Below are 20,804 nucleotides of genomic sequence, written 5' to 3'. Positions count from 1 at the left end.
ACTGATATATACAAACGAAGTAAGAGTTTTGCGATGGTAACATCGGGACAAAACTGGCAACCGATAGATCCAGAATTATTTTCTGCTGGCGCTTTATTCAATATGCATAGAACGGTGATTTCCCGCATCTGGGATCCCAGCGGGGGTAGGAGAAGTTCCTAAGACCCCTAAGAGTCACACAATGAAGTAAAACGTAAAATGTCAAAAAGTTGCCAGGTACTGTTACTGATGCCTGTTTGGGGTGTACAGCAAACTACATTTTGTCCTGGCGTTTATTCCAGCTCATTTGGAGACTGTTAGAGCATTGTGGAGATTGGCATTAGTGCTGGAGCTGTACCCATTGCTGCTGAGACAGACACTTCCGGAGGGATCTGAGCGGAGAGCGGCGCTGAAATCTACCCTATAACCCGGTGAGATATAGGTGGAGGTGGGGTGGGGCAGAGTAGAGGCCGCCAGCAGAATCTGACAGGATAGAGACAGAGAGAGAGAGAGGGAGAGGGCGGGGAGGGGAGATATAATTGATGTTGCTGAGAAATGCTCCGGATTGCGGGTGAAATTTGCACATTTGCTCAGACTTCGTCAGAGCTCTTTCAGGCAATGTGCAGGGTAGGAGTTTTAACACCCCTCACCCTGTGTTAGAAACCCATGTGCTATTTATTATTCGATGTAAATATCCCTCAGTAGAGAAGGGCCGCGAGGTTCGATCTCCCGACCGGGCATGTGTGTAAGTGCGTCGGAAGAGGGGCTGAGAGATTACTCTACCTCCGAGGTCTCAGTTAGGGCCTAGTGAACTGGAGAGGAGAGGAGAGGAGAGGGGGGAGGGGGAGGGGGGAGGGGGTGCTCACTGCCTGGTGTGGGTCAGTGTTGTTGACTGTGTGGGTCTGGACTCTGTGGATCAGTGTGGACTATGGGTCTGGACAATGTGGATCTGGATTTTGTGGGTCAGTGTGGACTGTGTGGATTTGGACAGTGTGGGTCAGTATGGACTATGGGTCAGAGTGTGGATCTGAACTGTGTGGGTCAGTGTGGACCTGGACAGTGTGGGTCAGCATGGGCTGTGTGGGTGTGAGCTGTGTGGGTCTGGACTATGTGGTTCTGGACTGTGTGGGTCAGTGTGGACTGTGCGTCCACCACTGCAGTTGCAAGGAAATTGTTACATTGACTGCACACTTGTCCCAAGCCCCAGGAATATGTTCCATTTATTGTGAATTCTTAACATTTCATTGCCTCTTCCACTAAAATCCAGTGTTTATATCAAAGTTTATCATTACCAAAGGTAACAGTGAATGAATTATACTTACCTTACCTACTTTTCATATTTCCAGCATTACAGATAGTATTTTTTCAACTCTTAAAACTTGTGGACTTAAAACAGCATTAAGTGAACCAAGTTTCCACCCTAGCACCGAAATGGCCCAGAATAACTATTTGCGTTTATAGTGTTCCTTTAACATAAAATATCCCAGAATGCTGCACTGGAATGTTGTAAAGCAAAATTAGACACTGAGCAACATTAGCCAATGTTAGGACAGATGACCAAATGTTTGGTCAAAGTTTTAGGAGTGTCTTAAAGGAGGAAAGAGAAATACAGATGCTTAGGGAGGAAGTTCCAGAACGACTGTGTTTGCTGCCAATGTGGCACACGTGCAGTTGTACTGCTTCACTCCTTGGCATCACTGCGAGCAACGGAGATCAGAATGGAGATTATGGCTGCAGCAATTGACATAACTGTGATTTAAAGCACCAGTTAATCAAAACAACTTAATTTCTCTACACATAAGAAGCCCATTCATTTGCCGCAGTGCATATTCCGTCCAACCTTTTGGTCAAACAGGCAGTACCAAATATGGTGTGAATCACCTCAGATGCACAATTATGCACCTCCCTCTCTCTCTAGCATTCAGATCACCCTCACATTCTTTTCTGCATCAATGTGCTGTGGATATATTGGTTTGGTAGTGCCTGTGCGTTGACTGATATATTAGAAATCATGCAAAATGTAATCCGCACAAAACAATAGCAAATTTCAACTTGAGTTTATGTTATTGGCAAGCCATGTCACTGACATTCCCGTTAGTCCATCACTGCACCATTTAACTTTTAGCGTTAAATCGGCATTTGCTTCGGCTCTGGCTTGTCTAGGACCCAAATGCTACTGGCCTGCATGGGACTGGTTTAAAGAAGGCAGCATCCCCATTATACAGGGAGTTATTTGCTGCCGGCATGTCCGGCCAATGATGTCAATGGTGTCTGCACATGCGCAGTCAAGTGCACATGCACAGATGGATGTTGGTGGCCAACTTGCGCTGGCAGGAGACACAGTGTTTAAGAACTTAAGGCCTAGGCAGCTGAAGGCATAGACTTGTTGGTGCAGCAATTAAAATCAGGGATTCTTAAGAGGCCAGAACTAGAGGAGTGCAGGTCCCTTGGAGGGTTGTAGGGCTGGATGAATTTATAGACATAGGGAAGGGTGAGGACATGGAAGGATTTGAAAACAAGAATGAGAATTTTAAAATTGAGGCGTTCCTTGACTGAGAACCAGTATAGATCAGCAAGGACACGAGTGATAGCTGTATGGAACTTGATGGGAGTTAGGACAGGCACAGCAGAGTTTACGATGACCTCAGGTTACAGATGGTAGAGTGTGTGTGGCTGGCTAGGAATGTGTTGGAAGACTGAAGTCTAGAGGTAACAAATGCATAAGTAAGAGTTTTGGCAATGGATGAACCAAGGCAAGGCAAAGCTGGGTGATATTTTGGAGATGGAAATAGATGCTTTTCGTGATGGTGTGGATAGCTGGTTAGAAGCTTGTATCGGGTTCAAATATAATATCAAGGCTGCAGATAGCTTGGTTCAGTCTCAGACATTTGCTAGTGATAGGGATAGAGTCAGTAGGTAAGGAATGGTGTTTTTGGGGGGATTCGAAGATAATGGCTTCGGTCTTTCCAATAGAGGAAATTTCTGCTCTTCCAGTACTGATGTTGATTAAGCAACCTGATAATTTAGCAACAGTAGAGGAGTCGAGAGACAGTGGTGAGGTAAAACTGGGTGTTGTCAGCATACATGTGAAAACTAATGTTGTGTTTTTGGATGATGTTACTGAGGGGCACCCTGTAGATGTGAAATAGGAAGGGGCCAAGGATAGATCCTTGGACATGGGAGGGAGGGAGGGAAGTGGTGGGGTGGGGGTCAAAAACCAGAGCTATCAGTGAGGGATCAGGAAGGGAAGCCCTTGCAAATGATCCCTTGCAAGGATGAGGAAGGATAGTTTACCTTTGTCACAGTCACATAGGATGAATGTTTAATTGGTGTACTAACTTCAGAATTACTGCTAAATGCTGTCACTAATCTGGAAGAGGTAATTTTATATTTGTGGAATGTCAGGTGTCTTCATTATGATAAATCCCAAGTATTTTTAAAATAACTTAATACTTTCTCAAAGTTTGTCTTTTACTTTAGCTTCTATCTTAATCCAATCATAATTTATTTCGCTTTCTGAAAATTTAAATTAGAAGTGAGGGATAAAATGCTTTTAACATCCTGGTTTGTTGTCTATGAGAATACTTCCTGCGTGCCTGCTTCCTGATATCCGTATTGCTGCACAACTAGAGATTCGCTTCAATGGATCCTTTTACCCACCTCCAATATTCTCCCTCCACCTGGACCCCTCCCTCTGGATTCTTACCTTCTCTTGATCTTTTCATTGAGAACTGTCGGCGTGACATTAGTCGTCTCAATTTCTCTGCTCCTCTCACCCATTCTAACCTGCCTCTCTCTGAACTTACTGCACTCCGTTCTCTCAGGTCCAACCCTAACATTGTCATCAAACCCACTGACAAGGGTGGTGCTGTTGTTGCCTAGCGCACTGACCTCTACCTCGCGGAGGCTGAGCGTCAACTTGCAGACACTTCCTCCTACCTCTCCCTGGACCATGACCCCACTACTGAACATCAAGCCATTGTTTCCAGGACTGTCACTAACCTCATCTCCTCTGGAGATCTTCCTCCCACAGCTTCCAACCTGATAGTTGCCCAACCTCGGACGGCCCGCTTCTACCTCCTACCCAAAATCCACAAACAGGACTGTCCCAGCAGACCGATTGTGTCAGCCTGTTCCTGTCCCATGGAACTCTTTTCTCGTTATCTTGACTCCCTTCTCTCTCCCCTTGTCCAGTCCCTTCCCACCTACATCCGTGATTCCTCTGACACCTTACGTCACATCAACAATTTCCAGTTCCCTGGCCCCAACCGCCTCCTCTTCACCATGGACATCCAATCCCTCTACACCTCCATCCCCCATCAGGATGGTCTGAGGGCCTTTAGCTTCTTCCTCGAACAGAGGCCCGAACAATCCCCATCCACTACTACTCTCCTCTGTCTGGCTGAACTTGTTCTCACACTGAACAATTTCTCCTTTAACTCCTCTCACTTCCTCCAAATAAAAGGTGTGGCTATGGGTACCCGCATGGGCCCCAGCTATGCCTGTCTCTTCATGGGGTATGTGGAACATTCCTTGTTCCAGTCCTACTCCAGCCCCCTTCCACAACTCTTTCTCCGGTACATTGATGATTACTTTGGTGCTGCTTCTTGCTCTCGTCGGGACCTGGAAAAATTTATTAATTTTGCTTCCAATCACCACCCCTCCATCATTTTCACGTGGTCCATCTCTGACACTTCCCTTCCCTTCCTTGACCTCTCTGTCTCAATTTCTGGTGATAGACTGTCCACCAATATTCATTACAGGCCTACCGACTCCCACAGCTACCTCGACTACAGCGCCTCACACCTCGCTTCCTGTAAGGACTCCATCCCATTCTCTCAGTTCCTTCACCTCCGTTGCATCTGTTCTGATGATGCTACCTTCAAAAACAGTTCCTCTGACATGTCCTCCTTCTTCCTTAACCGAGGTTTTCCACCCACGGTTGTTGACAGGGCCCTCAACTGTGTCCAGCCCATCTCCCACGCATCCGCCCTCATGCCTTCTTCTCCCTCTCAGAAACATGATAGGGTCCCCCTTGTCCTCACTTATCATCCCACCAGCCTCCGCATTCAAAGGATCGTCCTCCGCCATTTCTGCCAACTCCAGCATGATGCCACCACCAAACACATCTTCCCTTCACCCCCCCCTGTTGGCATTCTGTAGGGATTGTTCCCTCTGGTACACCCTGGTCCACTCCTCTATCACCCCCTACTCCTCAACTCCCACTAACGGCACCTCCCCATGCATACGCAAATGATGCAGCACCTGCTCCTTCACTTCCTCTCTCCTCACTGTCCAAGGGCCCAAACACTCCTTTCAAGTGAAGCAGCATTTCCTCCAACTTAGTCTAATGCATTCGTTGCTCCCAATGCGGTCTCCTCTACATTAGAGAGACCAAATGTAAACTGGGCGACCGCTTTGCAGAACACCTTCAGTCTGTCTGCAAGAATGACCCAAAGCTCCCTGTCACTTGCCATTTTAACGCTCCACCCTGCTCTCTTGCCCACATGTCTGTCCTTGGCTTGCTGCATTGTTCCAGTGAAGCTCAACGCAAATTGGAGGAACAGCACCTCATCTTCCGACTAGGCACTTTACAGCCTTCCGGACTGAATATTGAATTCAACAATTTTAGATCTTGAACTCCTTCCTCCATCCCCACCCCCTTTCCGCTTCTTCCCCCTCCCTTTTGTTTTTTCCAATAATTTATATAGATTTTTCTTTTCCCACCTATTTCCATTATTTTTAAATCTATATCTTTTATGCCCTGTTAGTCTTATTTCACCCCACCCCCACTAGAGCTGTACCTTGTGTGTCCTGCCATCCATTCTTAATTAACACATTCGTTTAGATAATATCACCACCTTCAACACCTCTTGGTTCTTTTGTCTGTGACATCTTTTGATTATCTGCTCCTATCACTGCTTGTTTGTCCCTACAACCAGCACCCCCACTTCTCTCCCCCCACACCCCCCACCTTAAACCAGCTTTTATTTCACCCTCTCCTATTTTTACTCAGTTCTGTTAAAGGGTCATGAGAACTCGAAACGTCAACTTTGTTCTTCTCCGCCGATGTTGCCAGACCTGCTGAATTTTTCCAGGTAATTCTGTTTTTGTTAGAGTTTCGCTTGACTTGCCACTGCTGTTTAGAAAGGGGAAGTAATGGACACACATCTTTTTTAGCATCTTTCTTCAAGGTTTGCGATGTGTGCCATTGTTTCAGTGCTGACCTCAAAATTCAGATCGTTATCCCTGCTTGTTCTCCTTAACTGGGGATGGTAACATGGTGGTAATGTTACTGGACTCGTACCACGGCCTCCTGGTTGTCCATCTAACGCTTTGGAGACATGAATTCAAATTACATCATGGGAGCTGGGGGAATTTAAATTCAACTAATTAATAAATCTGGAATAAAATGCTAGTCTCATTAGTAATAATCTGGAAACTACCAGGTGGTTGTAAAAACCCATCTGGTTCACTTCAGGGAAGGAAACCTGCCATCCTTACCCTGTCTGGCAACACATGACTCCCGATTCACAGCAATATGGTTGTCTTGTAACCACCCTCTGAAATGGCCTAGCAAGCCACTCAGTTGTATCAAATTGCTACAGAAGAAAGCACCCGGTGTGTACCTACACCATATGAGTTTAAGAAGGTGGCTCAGCACCAGTTCCCCAAGGGGAATTTGGGATGGGCAGTAGATGCTGGCCTTGCCAGTGAAGTCCAAATCCCAAGAACAAATAAAAATAACCTCTCTGTCGTCTTTAATGTGGCCGATCGTACTATTTTTTTCCAATGCCTCTCCTCTATTTTCGAGTTCAGTGGCTCGGTCTTCATTTGGTTGCACACTTAACTTTCTGATCTCCATTCCTCTCTTGGCTCTTTGACTGCTTCTGTGTTATCAGATTCCTTTTCTGATGTCCGGTCTTAGATAATCTGTATTTTTTTCTTGCTAAACAATTGGCAAAATTGAAGCCATTGTCTTTTGCGTTGGAATCACTGCACCTCTGCCATTGATTTGATCCTCCGCCTTAACCACTGTCTCAGGCTGAATCTGACTTCAACCACTGTGTCTATTTGATCCTACAAAGACTTTTCAACCACATGCTCACCATCTTTTGTAACATAGCCACCCTTGGCCCACCAGTCAGTGAAGCCTTCATTTATGCCTTGGTCACTTTCAGAGTCAAATATTCCAACAATGTTATAGCTGACCTCGTATTTTACACCCTCCATAAACTTCAGTTTATATAAAATTGTGTTACCCATCTCATAAACCTTTGGAAGCCTCAACTCCCATCATCCCTGTTTTTAGCAGTAAAATATTTAGATTTGGGGTGACAGATGGCAAGTAACCTTGCCTCCCAGGTTCCAGTTGATGGCTATTTTGAGCAATAGGAAGTCCAGGCATCTCCACTTGAGTGTTTCATTATCAAGATCTTGTGGGTGCGTTGGAGGGGAGGGGATTGTAAACACTGGCCAGGAGCTGAATTGGGCCAGCTACTGGTATGTCAAATTCTTGGCAACAAAAGCAGAGAAGGGGCTGCGTACTACACAACAAGTAGCTCATCTTCTGACCACAAAATGCCTCTCGCTTGTCTACAAGGCTAGTCTGAAGTGCAATGAAATACTTGCCACCTTTCCGGATGTAAACACAACATCGAGTGCAAATCATCCAGGGCACGAAAGTGTGCTTACTTGGTGTCTCTGTCATTGGAATGAGTCCAGTATTCACCACTGGTGTACTGTGACTGCATTGTGTATTATCTACAGGATGCAGTGCAGCAACTCACCAAGGTTATTCTGACAGCAACACCCTCCCCTGTAATCTCAAACATGAAGAAGGACAGGAGCAGAAACAATTAGTCTGCCAGAAAGAATTGGAAATCTTATTTTTAAAGTGGTTGTGGTTGATCAATTTGAATTTATATTTAAATATGGAATATTATATACGATTGGTGATGAATTTTCTTGTATTTCATCAACCAAAATTACCTGCATATTCTTAATAGCATGGTCATAACCACAGGAACATTTACGAGCATGTGAATTAGGAGTAGCTCCCTCGAGCTTGCTCCACCATTCAATAAGATCATGGCTGATCTGATTGTAACCTCAACTCCATATTCCCACATACCCCCTTGCTTATTGAGAGTCTATCTACCTGTGCCTGAAAAATATTCAAAGACTCTGCTTCTACCACCTTTTGAGGAAGAGAGTTCCAAAGAATCATGACCCTCTGAGAGAAATAAATTCTCCTCATCTCTGTCTTAAATGGGTGACCTCTTACTTTTAAACAGTGACCCCAAGAACTAGATTCTCCCACAAGAGGAAACATCCTATCCACATCCACCCTGTCAAGACCCCTCAAGATCTTATATGTTTCGATCAAGTCGCCTCTTACTCTTCTAATCTCCAGTGGTTGCAAGCCTAGTCTGTCCAATCTTGCCTCATAAAACAACCCACCTATTCCAGGTATTAGTCTAGTAAACCTTCTCTGACTTGCTTCCAATGTTTTTACATCCTTCCTTAAATTAGGAGACCAGTACTATACACAATACTCCAGATGTGGTCTCAACAGTACCCTGTACAACTGAAGCATAACCTCCCTATTTTTGTATTCAATTCCCCTTGCAATAAACAATAACATTCTATTAGTTTTCCTAATTGCATGCTGCACCTGCATACTAGCCTTTTGCGATTCATGCACTAGACCATCTAGATCCCTCTGCATCTCAGAGCTCTGCAATCTCTCAACATTTAGATAGTATGCTTTTTAAAATTTTTCCTGCCAAAATGAACAATTTGTCATTTTCCCATATTACACTCCAATTGCCAGATCTTTGCCACTCACTTAACCTATCCATATCCCTTTGTAGCCTCCTTATGTCCTCTTCAAAACTTACTTTCCTACCTATCTTTGTGTCATCAGCAAATTTGGCAACCATATCTTCGGTCCCTTCATCCAAGTTATTTATATAAATTATAAAAAGTTCAGGCCCCAGCACTGATCCCCGTGGTACACCATTCGTTACATCTTGTCAACCAGAAAATCACTGTTTTATGCTCTGTTTCCTGTTAGCTAGCCAACCTTCTATCCATGCCAATATGTTACCCCCAACACCATTAGCTTTTATTTCTCTCAATAACCTTTGAAGTGGCATTTTATCAAATGCTTTCTGGAAATCTAAGTACAGTACATCCCTCTTATCCACAGCATATGTTGACTTCTTCAAAGAGCTCCAATGAATTGGTTAAACATGATAAAAGCAAATTGCTGCGAATGCTGGAAATCTGAAACATAAACAGAAAATGCTGGAAAAACTCAGCAGGTCTAGCAGCATCTGTGGAGAGAGAAACAGAGTTAATTTTTTGAGCCCTTATGACCCTTGAAGCGTCTGAAGAAGGGTCATACGGACTCGAAACGTTAACTCTGTTTCTCTCTCCACAGATGCTGCTATTCCTGCAGTTTTTCCAGCATTTTCTGTGTTTGTGTTGTCATTGGTTAAGCATGATTTCTCTTTCACAAAACCATGTTGTGTCTGCCTGATTACCTTGAATTTTTCCAAGTGCTCTGTTATAATGTCTTTAATAATAGTTTCTAACATTTTCCCTATGACAGATGTTAAGCTAACTGGCCTGTAGTTTCCTGCTTTCAGCCTTCCTGCCTTTTTGAATAAATGAGTTACTTAGACCAGAAATATCTAGCTTTACAAGTAAAACTTCATATAACATGAGTAGTATTGAATATTTCTTAGCTGACAGATGATAACCTACTTTGGGGGTTCAGCTGAAGAATCAGTCAAGTGTAACTCACTTTGTGACAGCATCAGAGTCCGTAATTATTTGGTTGTTTTGAACACTACTATCTTACAGTCTGTTGCCAGTTATCCACTACTGTCATTACTTGCAGCATTATGTTGAACAGATGGCAGGTGTCAGAACTGTACAGTACTGGTCTCCTTATTTAAAAAATATTTAATTGCATCGGAAACAGTTCAGAGAAGGTTTACTAACTAATATCAGAAATAGGTGGGTTGTCTTAAGAGGAAGAGTTGGATAGGTAAAGCTTGTATCCACTGGAATTTAGAAGAGTAAGAGACAATTTGATTGACACCTTTAAGATCCTGAGGGGCCTTGACAGGATGGATATGGAGAGGATGTTTCCTCTTGTGGGAGAATCTAGAACTAGGGGGTCTGTTAAAAATAAGGGGTCGCTCAATTAAGACAGATGAGGATAAATTTTTTCCCTCTGAAGGTTGAGTCTTTGGAACTCACTTCCTCAAAAGGCAGTAGATATGCTCAATATTTTTAATGCAGAGCTAGATAGATTCTTGATTAACAAGGGGGTGAAAGTTTATTGGGGGTAGGCAGGAATGTGGGGTTGAGGTAACATTCAGATCAGCCATGATCTTATTGAATGGCAGAGTGGCTCGAGGGGCCGAGTGGCCTACTCCTGCTCTGAATTCATATGTTTGTATGTATGTAACTGACGTGGACTTTGTGGCTGGTGGAAGAACTGATTTAGTCCGCATATTGGAGAGGTTTAAGAGAAGGATTTAGAGACAGAATTCACGGACATTTTAAAATGACGAGCGGGATCCAGAAGTGGAAGTCTTGCCCCTGTTTCTGACAGATCCCATTTTTTGCCAGTAGGGGAAAGGGGACAGAGCATGAATTACATAGGAGGCAAACCCAAACTCAGCCGGGCCATTTGAACTTAGTGCTGAGTTCAAACAGAACCTATTTGGCTGTGGCAAGGAACATAAACCAGAGTGCGGGAGTCATGAATTGATGTAGTAGACGTAAACTCATTTGAAGGGCTGTTTAAGTGTCATGCTCGGAAGTTTTTATAATCCCTTGCTCTTTGGACTGAAAAAAAATTGGTTGCAACTATCAGTGATTGTTAAAAAAAAAACTCTGCTCGACTGCTTTGATTGACAGGCCAATGTGTGTAGCATCTGTTTGAGCAATTCCAAATATATATTGTTGACATTTTCATAAGGGTTATTCATTATGAATTCTTGGCTGAGTTCCAAAAGCTACAATTGTCTCTGCAGGGGCTCAGAGTTCACAGTTTGATTGACAGCTTAAATAGGCTATTAAAGGATTAGGGGTGTGAACATAAGTTTGTTTTTTTATAAGAGATTAACTACTTAAGGCGATTCAAAAGTTTTGATGCTGCCCTGAATGGGAATCTTTCTCAATATCAAGTCTGTGTCAATATCAATAGTGAGTCTGTATGAGGTTTTTAAAAGTTTGTTTTTAGTTCTTTTCCGAATGGCCCCTGAAGTTTGCCTTCGGTGGATACTTTGGGTGAGTTGGCATGGCAGTGTGAGAGGCAATGGGTGTTGGTGTGGCCATGAGTTTGTATTTAATTGGCATTGAGAGTGTGAGGGACCATAGGGGGTGGGGGGCATGAGTTGGCATGGAGGGTATGAGGGGGCATGGGAAGTGTTGGATGGGGAGTTGTGAAGGCTACAGGATCTAAACTCTTCTGAAACAACTGGGACCCAGTCCCAGAGAGCAAATGTGGGCCTTCTAACCAACCGACTTTGGCACTCATCTTCTTCCGTATCCTCTTAGCATCTGCTTCCAGGGCTGGTGGGCCTGACTTCATTCAGCTGGTGCTCCCTTGCAGAGAAAAAGTCTTGTGATTCAGGGCACTTTTTACTGAGGCAGGTTCAGTGAGTCTGGAAATTTTTAACATCTGACAGCAGGATGTGAAATGAGGCCAGAAATTATCTATATCAACAAGATATTGAGATGATAATGAGCAAAGTAAGATGAAGTAACGATTTGATGAGCAAGCCAGTTTTGTGATCTAGGATCATTTTGAAGTTTTTTTTTTAAAAACTTTACATAAATGCAGGAAGTTATTTAATCTGTAAAGAAGTGTTAGTAAAGTCACCAGATTTGATAAGTTGTGAAAACAACTCAGGGAGTAAGAGAAGTAAAATTAAACAGTAGAAGAACATTGTGAGTTATAACATTTTGACTCATAGGGCTGGATTTTCCTGTGCGCTTAGGAAAACCAGACCTGCACATTTTTTGCACCTCCCAAGATGCACACCTGCCCATTTGTGACTTTGCCTGGAATTTTTGTCTTTTCACACACGGATCGAGTTCACAGTGCATTTTGTGAGCTGCGATGAAGTACGTGAGGAATGTGGGTCTGGAGGCAGACTGGTTAGAAGGCCTGCCTCGTTTCTCCAACAGAGCAGCTCAGCTCCCAATGTCACCTCCTAAACCTTACCCCTCACCCCCCCACCCCATCCACCCCATGCCCACAAGTATACCACACAATGTCCCCGCAAATCACACATGCCATCCCATATCTCCTCACCCCCACTCACACCTCATGCTACCCCATGCCCCTCAGCTCCCCATGCCCCCTCCATGCCACCCATATCCCCTGCAAATTGCCATACTATCTCCATGCCCCTCACCATGTACCCTCCATAGCCACGCACCCAGTATGCACTATATACAGTACTCAGGAGCCATTCAATAGCAATGGGTATTATTTTAAAATCATTGGAAAGAAAGTAAACCTCCAACAATCTAATAAAGTCATGAATTAAAACACTATTATTGTTACTGGATACAAAAACCACTCCAGAGCAAAAAAAATTGTAATCCTTTACATGCCTGTTAGGTTTGTAAACAAACAAGAAACTACTTCAATGTCATATTCTATTATTACAGCCTCTTAAAAGTTTCAATGGTTCTTTGATCAATAGACAACCTGCTGAGCTGAAGCCATTGGCAACTTTTGAAAAGCAGCCAAAAATTCAGAATGGCTCCAGTTGTTGTAACAAAAGCTTCAAGCTACAGGACCTGAAACTGACAGAATAGAATGGTGTTCCATTTCCATTTCAAAGCAGAGTGCCTGTCATTCAATGGTGGCGCGCAAGTGTGAGGTTTCTTTTCATCTTTCAAAATCAGTGTTTCTTTAACAGCCGGAGTTATCAGCCGATTTAATTCATAGCACAAAATATGGCAGCAGAGGCTGACAGGACTTCTCAAAATACATTTTTAATGCATTATGGCACTTTCTCCAATGGAAAAAGTACTGTGGTGCATGACAACGCTTTTACACAATGGTGGTCAATGTATGGGTTAACATATCTCTGCAGGATAGATCCCTATGATAAATCACTGCATTAAAAACACATCTACATTACAAGACAGCATCTAATAGTGATATTTGAAAGTGCCAAAACATTTTACACTTAAGTTTCAGTATGTTCCCAACTCCTCAACAGGCTTCCCACATTGGACATGAACTGTCCAAGGAGGTACATTTTTTTATGGCTTATACAACCCACACTGGCACATGAAAATAGTGTGGAAATATTTTTCTTGTGGTGCTCACAGTGGGAACCCAAATCTTGGAAGAGGTGTGTATGTGTGTTTGCAGCCAAGGCCTTCCTGACCTGCCAAAAGGCCATATGAAAATAGTGTGGGGTCAGGAAGGCAGAGGGAAATTGTTTTTGCCAACAAAAAAACAAGTTCAGCTTTTTGAGATGAAAATCTGACCCATGTAGTCCGTCTTAATTCTCTTTTTAAAAAAAACATACTATATTCGCTGTTTATGTTGAAATGATTGTGTTGTTCCTTGTGAGATAGGTCTCTAAACAGTATCATGACTTGTGTCATATTGATCAAAGGAATCTTTAAAGCCTTACTTGAGATATCTCTTTGATTCATGTCTGATGGACGTTCTCGTCCCCTAAGAATGCTTAAGTATCAGCCTTAACTCAGTGGTTGCATTCTCGCAGCAAAAGGTTGGGATTAAATCCCCAGTCTAAAACTTGACCCCATAATCTAGGCTGACACTAAGAAAGTACTGCATATTGGAGATATTTACTTTCAAATTAAATGTTAAAACAGAGGCCCTATTATCTTTCTTGGGTGTTGTAAAGTGTCTTATGATACTATTAGAAGAACAGCAGGGTAATTCTCCCACTGTCCCTCAACCAACACCACTGAAAAAAAGCAGATAACTGCTCACTTATTTCATTATTGTTTATGGAACCTTGCTACATGGCTGTTGTATTTACATTCAAAATCACCGTGACTACACTTTAAGAGTAATTTAGTGTCTGTGAATCTCTTTGGGATGTTCTGAGGATCCGAAAGGCAAGTTTGTTCTTAAAGTCTCCAGCCCATAATTTGCTGTGGCAGGGCACCTAAAGGTGTCTTGTATTGGTTTAAGTTTTAAAATCTTTTGCATGACAAATGGCTGAAAGTGCAAGCAGATGGTGTTGCAGTCAGGGAAACAGGGTATCTGGGACCTGACTGAGTAAACAGGGCAAACAAATGTCCTTAACCAATCAGACTGAAGGATTGAGAAGTTAAAAGCACAAAGGACTAAGAAGGAAGTGCAAATAAAAGTAGTGAATTCAATGCCATATCAGGCACAGAAAGAGAAATAGACAGGGAAAGAAAGATTAGATTAATAGTTGATTTTCAATTCTAGAGAGTTTTACTGGCATTAAGTAACACTTATTGCATTGATATGTGTACTTAGACTGAAATGGACAAGATTTAACTTTCTGTGGTGAGTTTAGTTTGTATCCACCACACAAATACAACAACTTCAGGCCAGACAGCAAAATATTATTATCGCCAATCTAATGTTGGAGCGGTGCAACAACGTTTGGATTTTTGAGTTTAACCAAGCACCTGGCCTTTGCCTGAAGTTGCTTTAACATTTATACATAAACAATGGAGAACACCGTTAACCTCATTTCGATAGCAAATTCTGGGGCTCTTTTGAAAGAATTTCGGGCAGCTGCAGAAGGAATTGGACCTTTGGTAGGTATGTGGTGCCTTACCTTCTTCAGCAATGGCATATCTGAACGAGACTGTAGCCATAGTTTTGTTAATCCATCTGTAAAATAACAGACTCTCTTCATTTCTCATTTCAGCTCCATATTTTCCCATAGGAAACAAATGCCAAAAGTATCTACAAAAGCTCACAGAAGAAAACATGGCCTTACTTGTCCCCATCAACAACCTCATTGTTGGTCCAAGTTATAAGCTTAGTTCTGTTTGGCAGGTACAGGAAAAAAAAATCCCAATGATAAAGCTGTCCAAACCGCGATCCAAGAGCAAAGTGCAGGTCCTAAGACCTTGAGATGTGGCTTTCAAAGCCAAGATAATTCAGTCTTATTTATGCTTATGTCCTGATCTCCTGTTTGAATATCCTGGGTTTAGAGGAATGGCACTGGAACATGGATTTACATTTCACAAGCTTACTTAAGCTTCATGCATCCATTTGGTCACAATTAAAAAGCTTAGTTATTCCTAGCGTATCACATTGGAGAGGTGTGACAAGTCTGTGACTCCTTTGCAATTACAGACGGAGAACCAGAAGAAATCCTAGTGCTTAAGACAAATCTTTATGTTACATCACACAGGTAAAATTACATATAAAGGATTGTGCGTAGAGCTGTCGTGATATGAGATGGGGGAAATTGCCAAACTAAATGAAAATTTATTCAGTTGTGAAACAGTTGCAACATCTGTACCGTACTCAGCAATCACTTTTACAAACCTTGAATTCAAGCTAACAAGGAAATGATTGAGAATGTCCGTTAGACCTATAGCTTATTTAATCACAGTGGTTTGTGCAAAACATGGGTTTGTTTCTGTCCACCTGTGGGAGTGGGAAGAGAAGGCATTTATAATAAATAGAACCTACTGTTTCTTGCTTCCCTGATGGCTCGCATGGATAACTGAACAACACAGATCAGAAAGTTCAGCTATTGCTTCAGATGGGTCAGCAGTAACACTACTACAATTAGCATCAATGTCCTGAGTTAAGAAGGGTGATGGATTTGGAAGACAGCTAATCATCAACGAGAGATCTCTGCTGGATGTGTGGCTATATGGATGTTGAGTGAGGGTAGGATTCATTATGGTTGTCATCTAACCTCCCTGCCTTCGCCCAGTTTGATTACATACCCTATTGATGTTAAACTTGAATAATGGCTGGTTATGTGAAGTACTGTGGGTCAACCATTCTAACCAAGGAATCAACATTTTCGGATGGGAGGTGAAGGGAAGAAATTGGTGGAGAAAATGAAATGCTTCCCATTTATTAAATAGCAAGTTATAAGACTAATTTTCCTAGTTACTGATTACTTGGGTTGTATTTTGCTTAATTCCCTTTTATGGGAATCTATCATTAGAGAGAGGCAACTTTATTAAAGCACTGCTTTCACAATAGCCTTATGAAGATGAATATTAAAAGCAAATTAAGTATGTTTGAGAGAAATGAATGCCTGAACCATCACATGAATAGTGTCTGTGAATCATTGATTGAGTAAGGTATGTAATGTTTTGAAGACTAATTCTTCATGTGCAACTACTGGATAATGTACAACATGAAATCTGCCAATTTCAGAAGTACTCCTGTTGCATTAAATTTAAATTTCATTTTTATCTCAACAGTTAGAATGAATACTGAAAACTTCTCTTTAAGTGAACAGATTGTCTCCCCTTCATACATTCGGCAAGGTTCACAAGCCCGTCGCACACACGAGCACTTAATTCGGCTGCTAATAGAAAAGGTAATGAAAATAAATTAGTATACCAATTAGTGAAGATGTTCACTATGTAATTTGTTTTGTAGAAACATTTAAATTGTATTTTACTTTTACCTATGCATAAGTAGGAACAAAAAATTTGTTCCTAAAAGCTATTCTCAGGACCTATCAATTCTTCTACTCTCCTCTCCTTTCTCTCTCACTCTCTCTCTCTCTTACCTTTGTCTTAATTACTTAGACTCTTATTGATCGATATTTCTTCAGATAGCTAGTCAATCCCCTCTTAAGGGCCTATTTAAGAGAATGCTTGCAAAAAAATGTTCATAATATTTCCTTATGAATTGACAGCAACTGATTTGCAAGATTTAATTTCAATTTCCTTTTCTTAGAGAACTCCATAGCTTAATACTATAAAGGCTATCCCAAGATGGGGATAAAAAAGCTTACATTTATATAGAACCTTTCAAATCCACTGGATGCCTGAAAGTGCATTATAGCCAATTAAATACTTTTGAAGTGTGATCAGTGTTACAATGTAGGAAACGTGGCAGCCAATTTGTTCACAACAAGCTCCCACAAACTGTAATATGATAAGGACCAGATAATCTGTTCTTATGACCTTGATTGAGGGATAAATATTGGCCAGGACATTGGGGATAACTCCTGTGTTCTTCTTCGAAATACTGTCATGGAATCTTTTACATAAACCCGAGCAAGCAAACAGGGCCTCGGTTTAACGTCTCATTTGAAAAATAGCAGCTCTGCCTGTGCAGCACTCCCTCCGTACTGCACTGGAGTGTCAACTCGATTTTTGTGCTCAGAAATCCTAGTGCCCGACTTGAACCCTTAACCTTGTGACTCAGAGGCAGGATTACTACCATCTGAGCCAGGGCTGACACTGTAACCATTACCTGTTTCTTTAGAATGCTGTCGAGTATTTAAAAGGCAGAACATTTTCCTGGTATTGAAACTGACTTTGCTGCTGATTAGATATCAGATTATGAATTATGTCCCGCAGGTATTCATAAGTTAAAAACAAAATACTGCGGATGCTGGAAATCTGAAACAAAAACAAAAGTTGCTGGAAAAACTCAGCAGGTCTGACAGAACCTGTGGAGAGAAAGACAGAGTTAATGTTTTGAGTCCATATGACTCTTCTTCAGAACTAAAGAGAAGTAAAAATGTGGTGAAATATATACTGTTTAAGTGGGGTGGGACTGGTGAAGCTGGATAGAAGGCTAGTGATAGGTGGAGGCAAAGGAGAGATTGCAAAAGATGTCATAAACAAAAGGTCAAAGGGGTGTTAATGGTGGCGATACTGGCTAAAGGAGGTGCTAATGGTGACATTAAGAGTAGAAAGCAGAATGAGCAAGTGACAGATAGCCCTAGTGGGGGTGGGGTGGGGGGAAGGGACGGTGTGGGAGAAAAGATCGAAATAGGCCAAAAGGTGGGGAAAAAACAATGAATGGAAATACATTCAAAAATAATAACAATAGAAATAGGTGGGAAAATATATATATATATAAAAATTAAAAAATAAACATTTGAGAAAAGGGTATCAAAAAGGGGTGAGGATGGAGGAGAGAGTTCATGATCTGAAGTTGTTAAACTCCATGTTAAGCCTGGAAGGCTGTAAAGTGCCTAATCGGAAGATGAGGTGCTGTTGCTCCAGTTTGTGTTGAGTTTCACTGGAACATTGAAGCAAGCCAAGGGCGGACATGTGGGCATGAGAGCAGGGTGGGTTGTTGAAATGGCAAGTGACAGGAAGGTCTGGGTCATGCTTGTGGACAGACAGAAGGTGTTCCGCAAAGCGGTCACCCAGTCTGCATTTGGTCTCTCCAATGTAGAGGAAACTGCATTGGGAGCAGTGAATGCAGTAGACTAAGTTGGGGGAAATGCAAGTAAAATGCTGCTTCACTTGAAAGGAGTGTTTGGGCCCTTGGACGGTGAGGAGGGGGCAAGTAAAGGGGCAGGTGTTGCACCTTCTGCAGTTGCATGGGAAGGTGCCGTGGGAGAGGGTTGAGGTGTAGGGGGTGATGGAGGAGTGGACCAGGGTGTCCCAGAGGGAACAGTCCCTACGGAATGCCGACAGTGGGGGTGAAGGGAAGATGTGTTTGGTGGTGGCATCATGCTGGAGTTGGTGGAAATGGCAGAGGATGATCGTTTGAATGTGGAGGCTGATGGGGTGAAAAGTGAGGACAAGGGGGACCCTATCATGGTTCTGGGAGGGAGAGGAAAGTGTGAGGGCGGATGCGCGGGAGATGGGTCGGACATGGTTGAGGGCCCTGTGAACCACTGTGGGTAGGAAACCTTAGTTAAGGAAGAAGGAAGACCTGTCAGAAGCACTGTTTTGGAAAGTGGCATCATCAGAACAGATGCGACAGAGGTGAAAGAACTGAGAGAATGGAATGGAGTCCTTAAAGGAAGCAGGATGTGAGGAGTTGTAGTTGAGGTAGCTATGGGAGTCGGTAGGCTTGTAATGAATATTTGTGGACAGTCTATCACTAGAAATTGAGACAGAGAGGTCAAGGAAGGGAAGGGAAGTGTCAGAGATGGATCATGTGAAAGTGATGGAGGTGTGGAAATTGGAAGCAAAATTAATACATTTTTCCAGGTCCAGACGAGAGCATGAAGTGGCACCGAAACAGTCATCGATGTACCAGAGAAAGAGTTGTGGGAGGGGGCCTGAGTAGGGCTGGAACAAGGAATGTTCCACATACCCAAAAAAGACAGGCATAACTGGGGCCCTCTCTCAATTTCTGATGATAGACTGTCCACCAATATTCATTACAAGCCAATTTACTCCCATAGCTACCTCGACTACAACTCCTCACACCCTGCTTCTTGTAAGGACTCCATCCCATCCTCTCTGTTCCTTCACCTCCGTCGCATCTGTTCCGATGATGCTACCTTCCAAAACAGTGCTTCTGACATGTCTTCCTTCTTCCTTAACCGAGGTTTCCCACCCACGGCGGTACCAGGGAACAATTTCTCCTTAAACTTGTCTCACTTCCTCCAAATAAAAGTTGTGGCTCTGGGTACACCACTTACATCCGTGATTCCCCTGATACCCTACATCATACCAACAATTTCCAGTTCCCTGGCCCCAACCGCCTCCTCTTCACCATGGACGTCCAATCCCTCTACACCTCTAACCACCACCAGGATAGTCTGAGAGCTCTTCACTTCTTCCTCGAACAGAGGCCTGAACAATCCCCATCCATCACCACCCTCCTCCATCTGGCTGGACTTGTTCTCTCACTGAATAATTTCTCCTTAAACTCGTCTCACTTCCTCCAAATAAAAAGTGTGGTTATGGGTACCTGTACGGGCCCCAGTTATGCCTGTCTCTTTATGGGGTATGTGGAACATTCTTTGTTCCAGCCCTAATCAGGCCCCCTCCCACAACTCTTTCTCCAGTACATTGATGATGGTTTCGGTGCCGTTTCATGCTCTCGTCTGGACCTGGAAAAATTTATTAATTTTTCTTTCAATTTCCACCCTTTCATCACTTTTACATGTTCCATCACTTACACTTCCCTTCCCTTCCTTGACCTCTCTGTCTTAATTTCTGGTGATAGATTGTCCACCAATATCCATTACAAGCCTACAGCTACTTCGACTACAGCTCCTCACACCCCGCTTCCTGTAAGGAATCTCTCCTTTGCCTCCACCTATCACTGGCATTCTATCCAGCTTCACTTGCTCCAGCCCCCTTAAACAGTATATATTTCACCAGAATTTTGCTTCTCTTTAGTTCTGAAGAAGCCATATGGACTCGAAACGTTAACTCTGTCTTTCTCTCCACAGATGCTGCCAGACCTGCTCAGGTATTCATAATTGTTCTGTTACGGACAGAGTGAGAGAGAACTGCTAAAATCCCTGTTCCTTTCCTAACTGTCTGCATTCAGTAAGCTTTTAAGAGGAAGATGTATGTATTTTTAACCCCCTGAGTGTGTGGACAATTTGGATAACCAGCAGCAAGCTTTTCATGGGTTTAAATAAAGAGGATTGTTTATTGAGCTGAGCTGAGTGGCTCTGGCAGAACCCAAACTGAGGGTCAGTGAGCAGGTTATTGCTGAGCAAGTGCTGCTTGATAGCACTATCGATGACCCTTTCCATTACTTTGCTGATGATCAAGAGTAGACTGATGGGGTGGTAATTGGCTGTGTTGGATTTGTCCTGCATTTTGTGGACAGGACATACCTGGGCAGTTTTCCACATTGCCCGGTAGATGCCAGTACTGGTACAGCTTGGTTAAGGGTATAG

At 42.9% G+C, this 20,804-nt stretch overlaps 1 protein-coding gene across 8 annotated transcripts in view; it reads left to right on the top strand.

The window, feature by feature from the left end:
• The window catches only part of sepsecs (Sep (O-phosphoserine) tRNA:Sec (selenocysteine) tRNA synthase), a 102,417-nt gene continuing 81,613 nt past the window's right edge, over positions 1 to 20,804 (top strand). Inside the window, exons 1-2 of one of the 8 annotated variants that reach the window (XM_041198555.1) lie at positions 1 to 19; positions 16,441 to 16,559. In XM_041198555.1, coding sequence (XP_041054489.1) covers positions 16,446 to 16,559 — 114 coding nt within the window. In that variant the 5' untranslated portion in view covers positions 1 to 19; positions 16,441 to 16,445. Of the gene's footprint in view, positions 20 to 210; positions 411 to 587; positions 607 to 705; positions 725 to 6,030; positions 6,078 to 14,776; positions 14,800 to 15,774; positions 15,893 to 16,440; positions 16,560 to 20,804 lie in introns of those variants that run through there. The other 7 variants (XM_041198527.1, XM_041198564.1, XM_041198546.1 and 4 more) reach the window with 7 other exon arrangements.

This window comes from Carcharodon carcharias, chromosome 1 (genome assembly GCF_017639515.1).
Source record: "Carcharodon carcharias isolate sCarCar2 chromosome 1, sCarCar2.pri, whole genome shotgun sequence".
Lineage (NCBI taxonomy): Eukaryota > Metazoa > Chordata > Chondrichthyes > Lamniformes > Lamnidae > Carcharodon > Carcharodon carcharias.
This window is presented reverse-complemented; position numbering and strand designations above follow the sequence as displayed.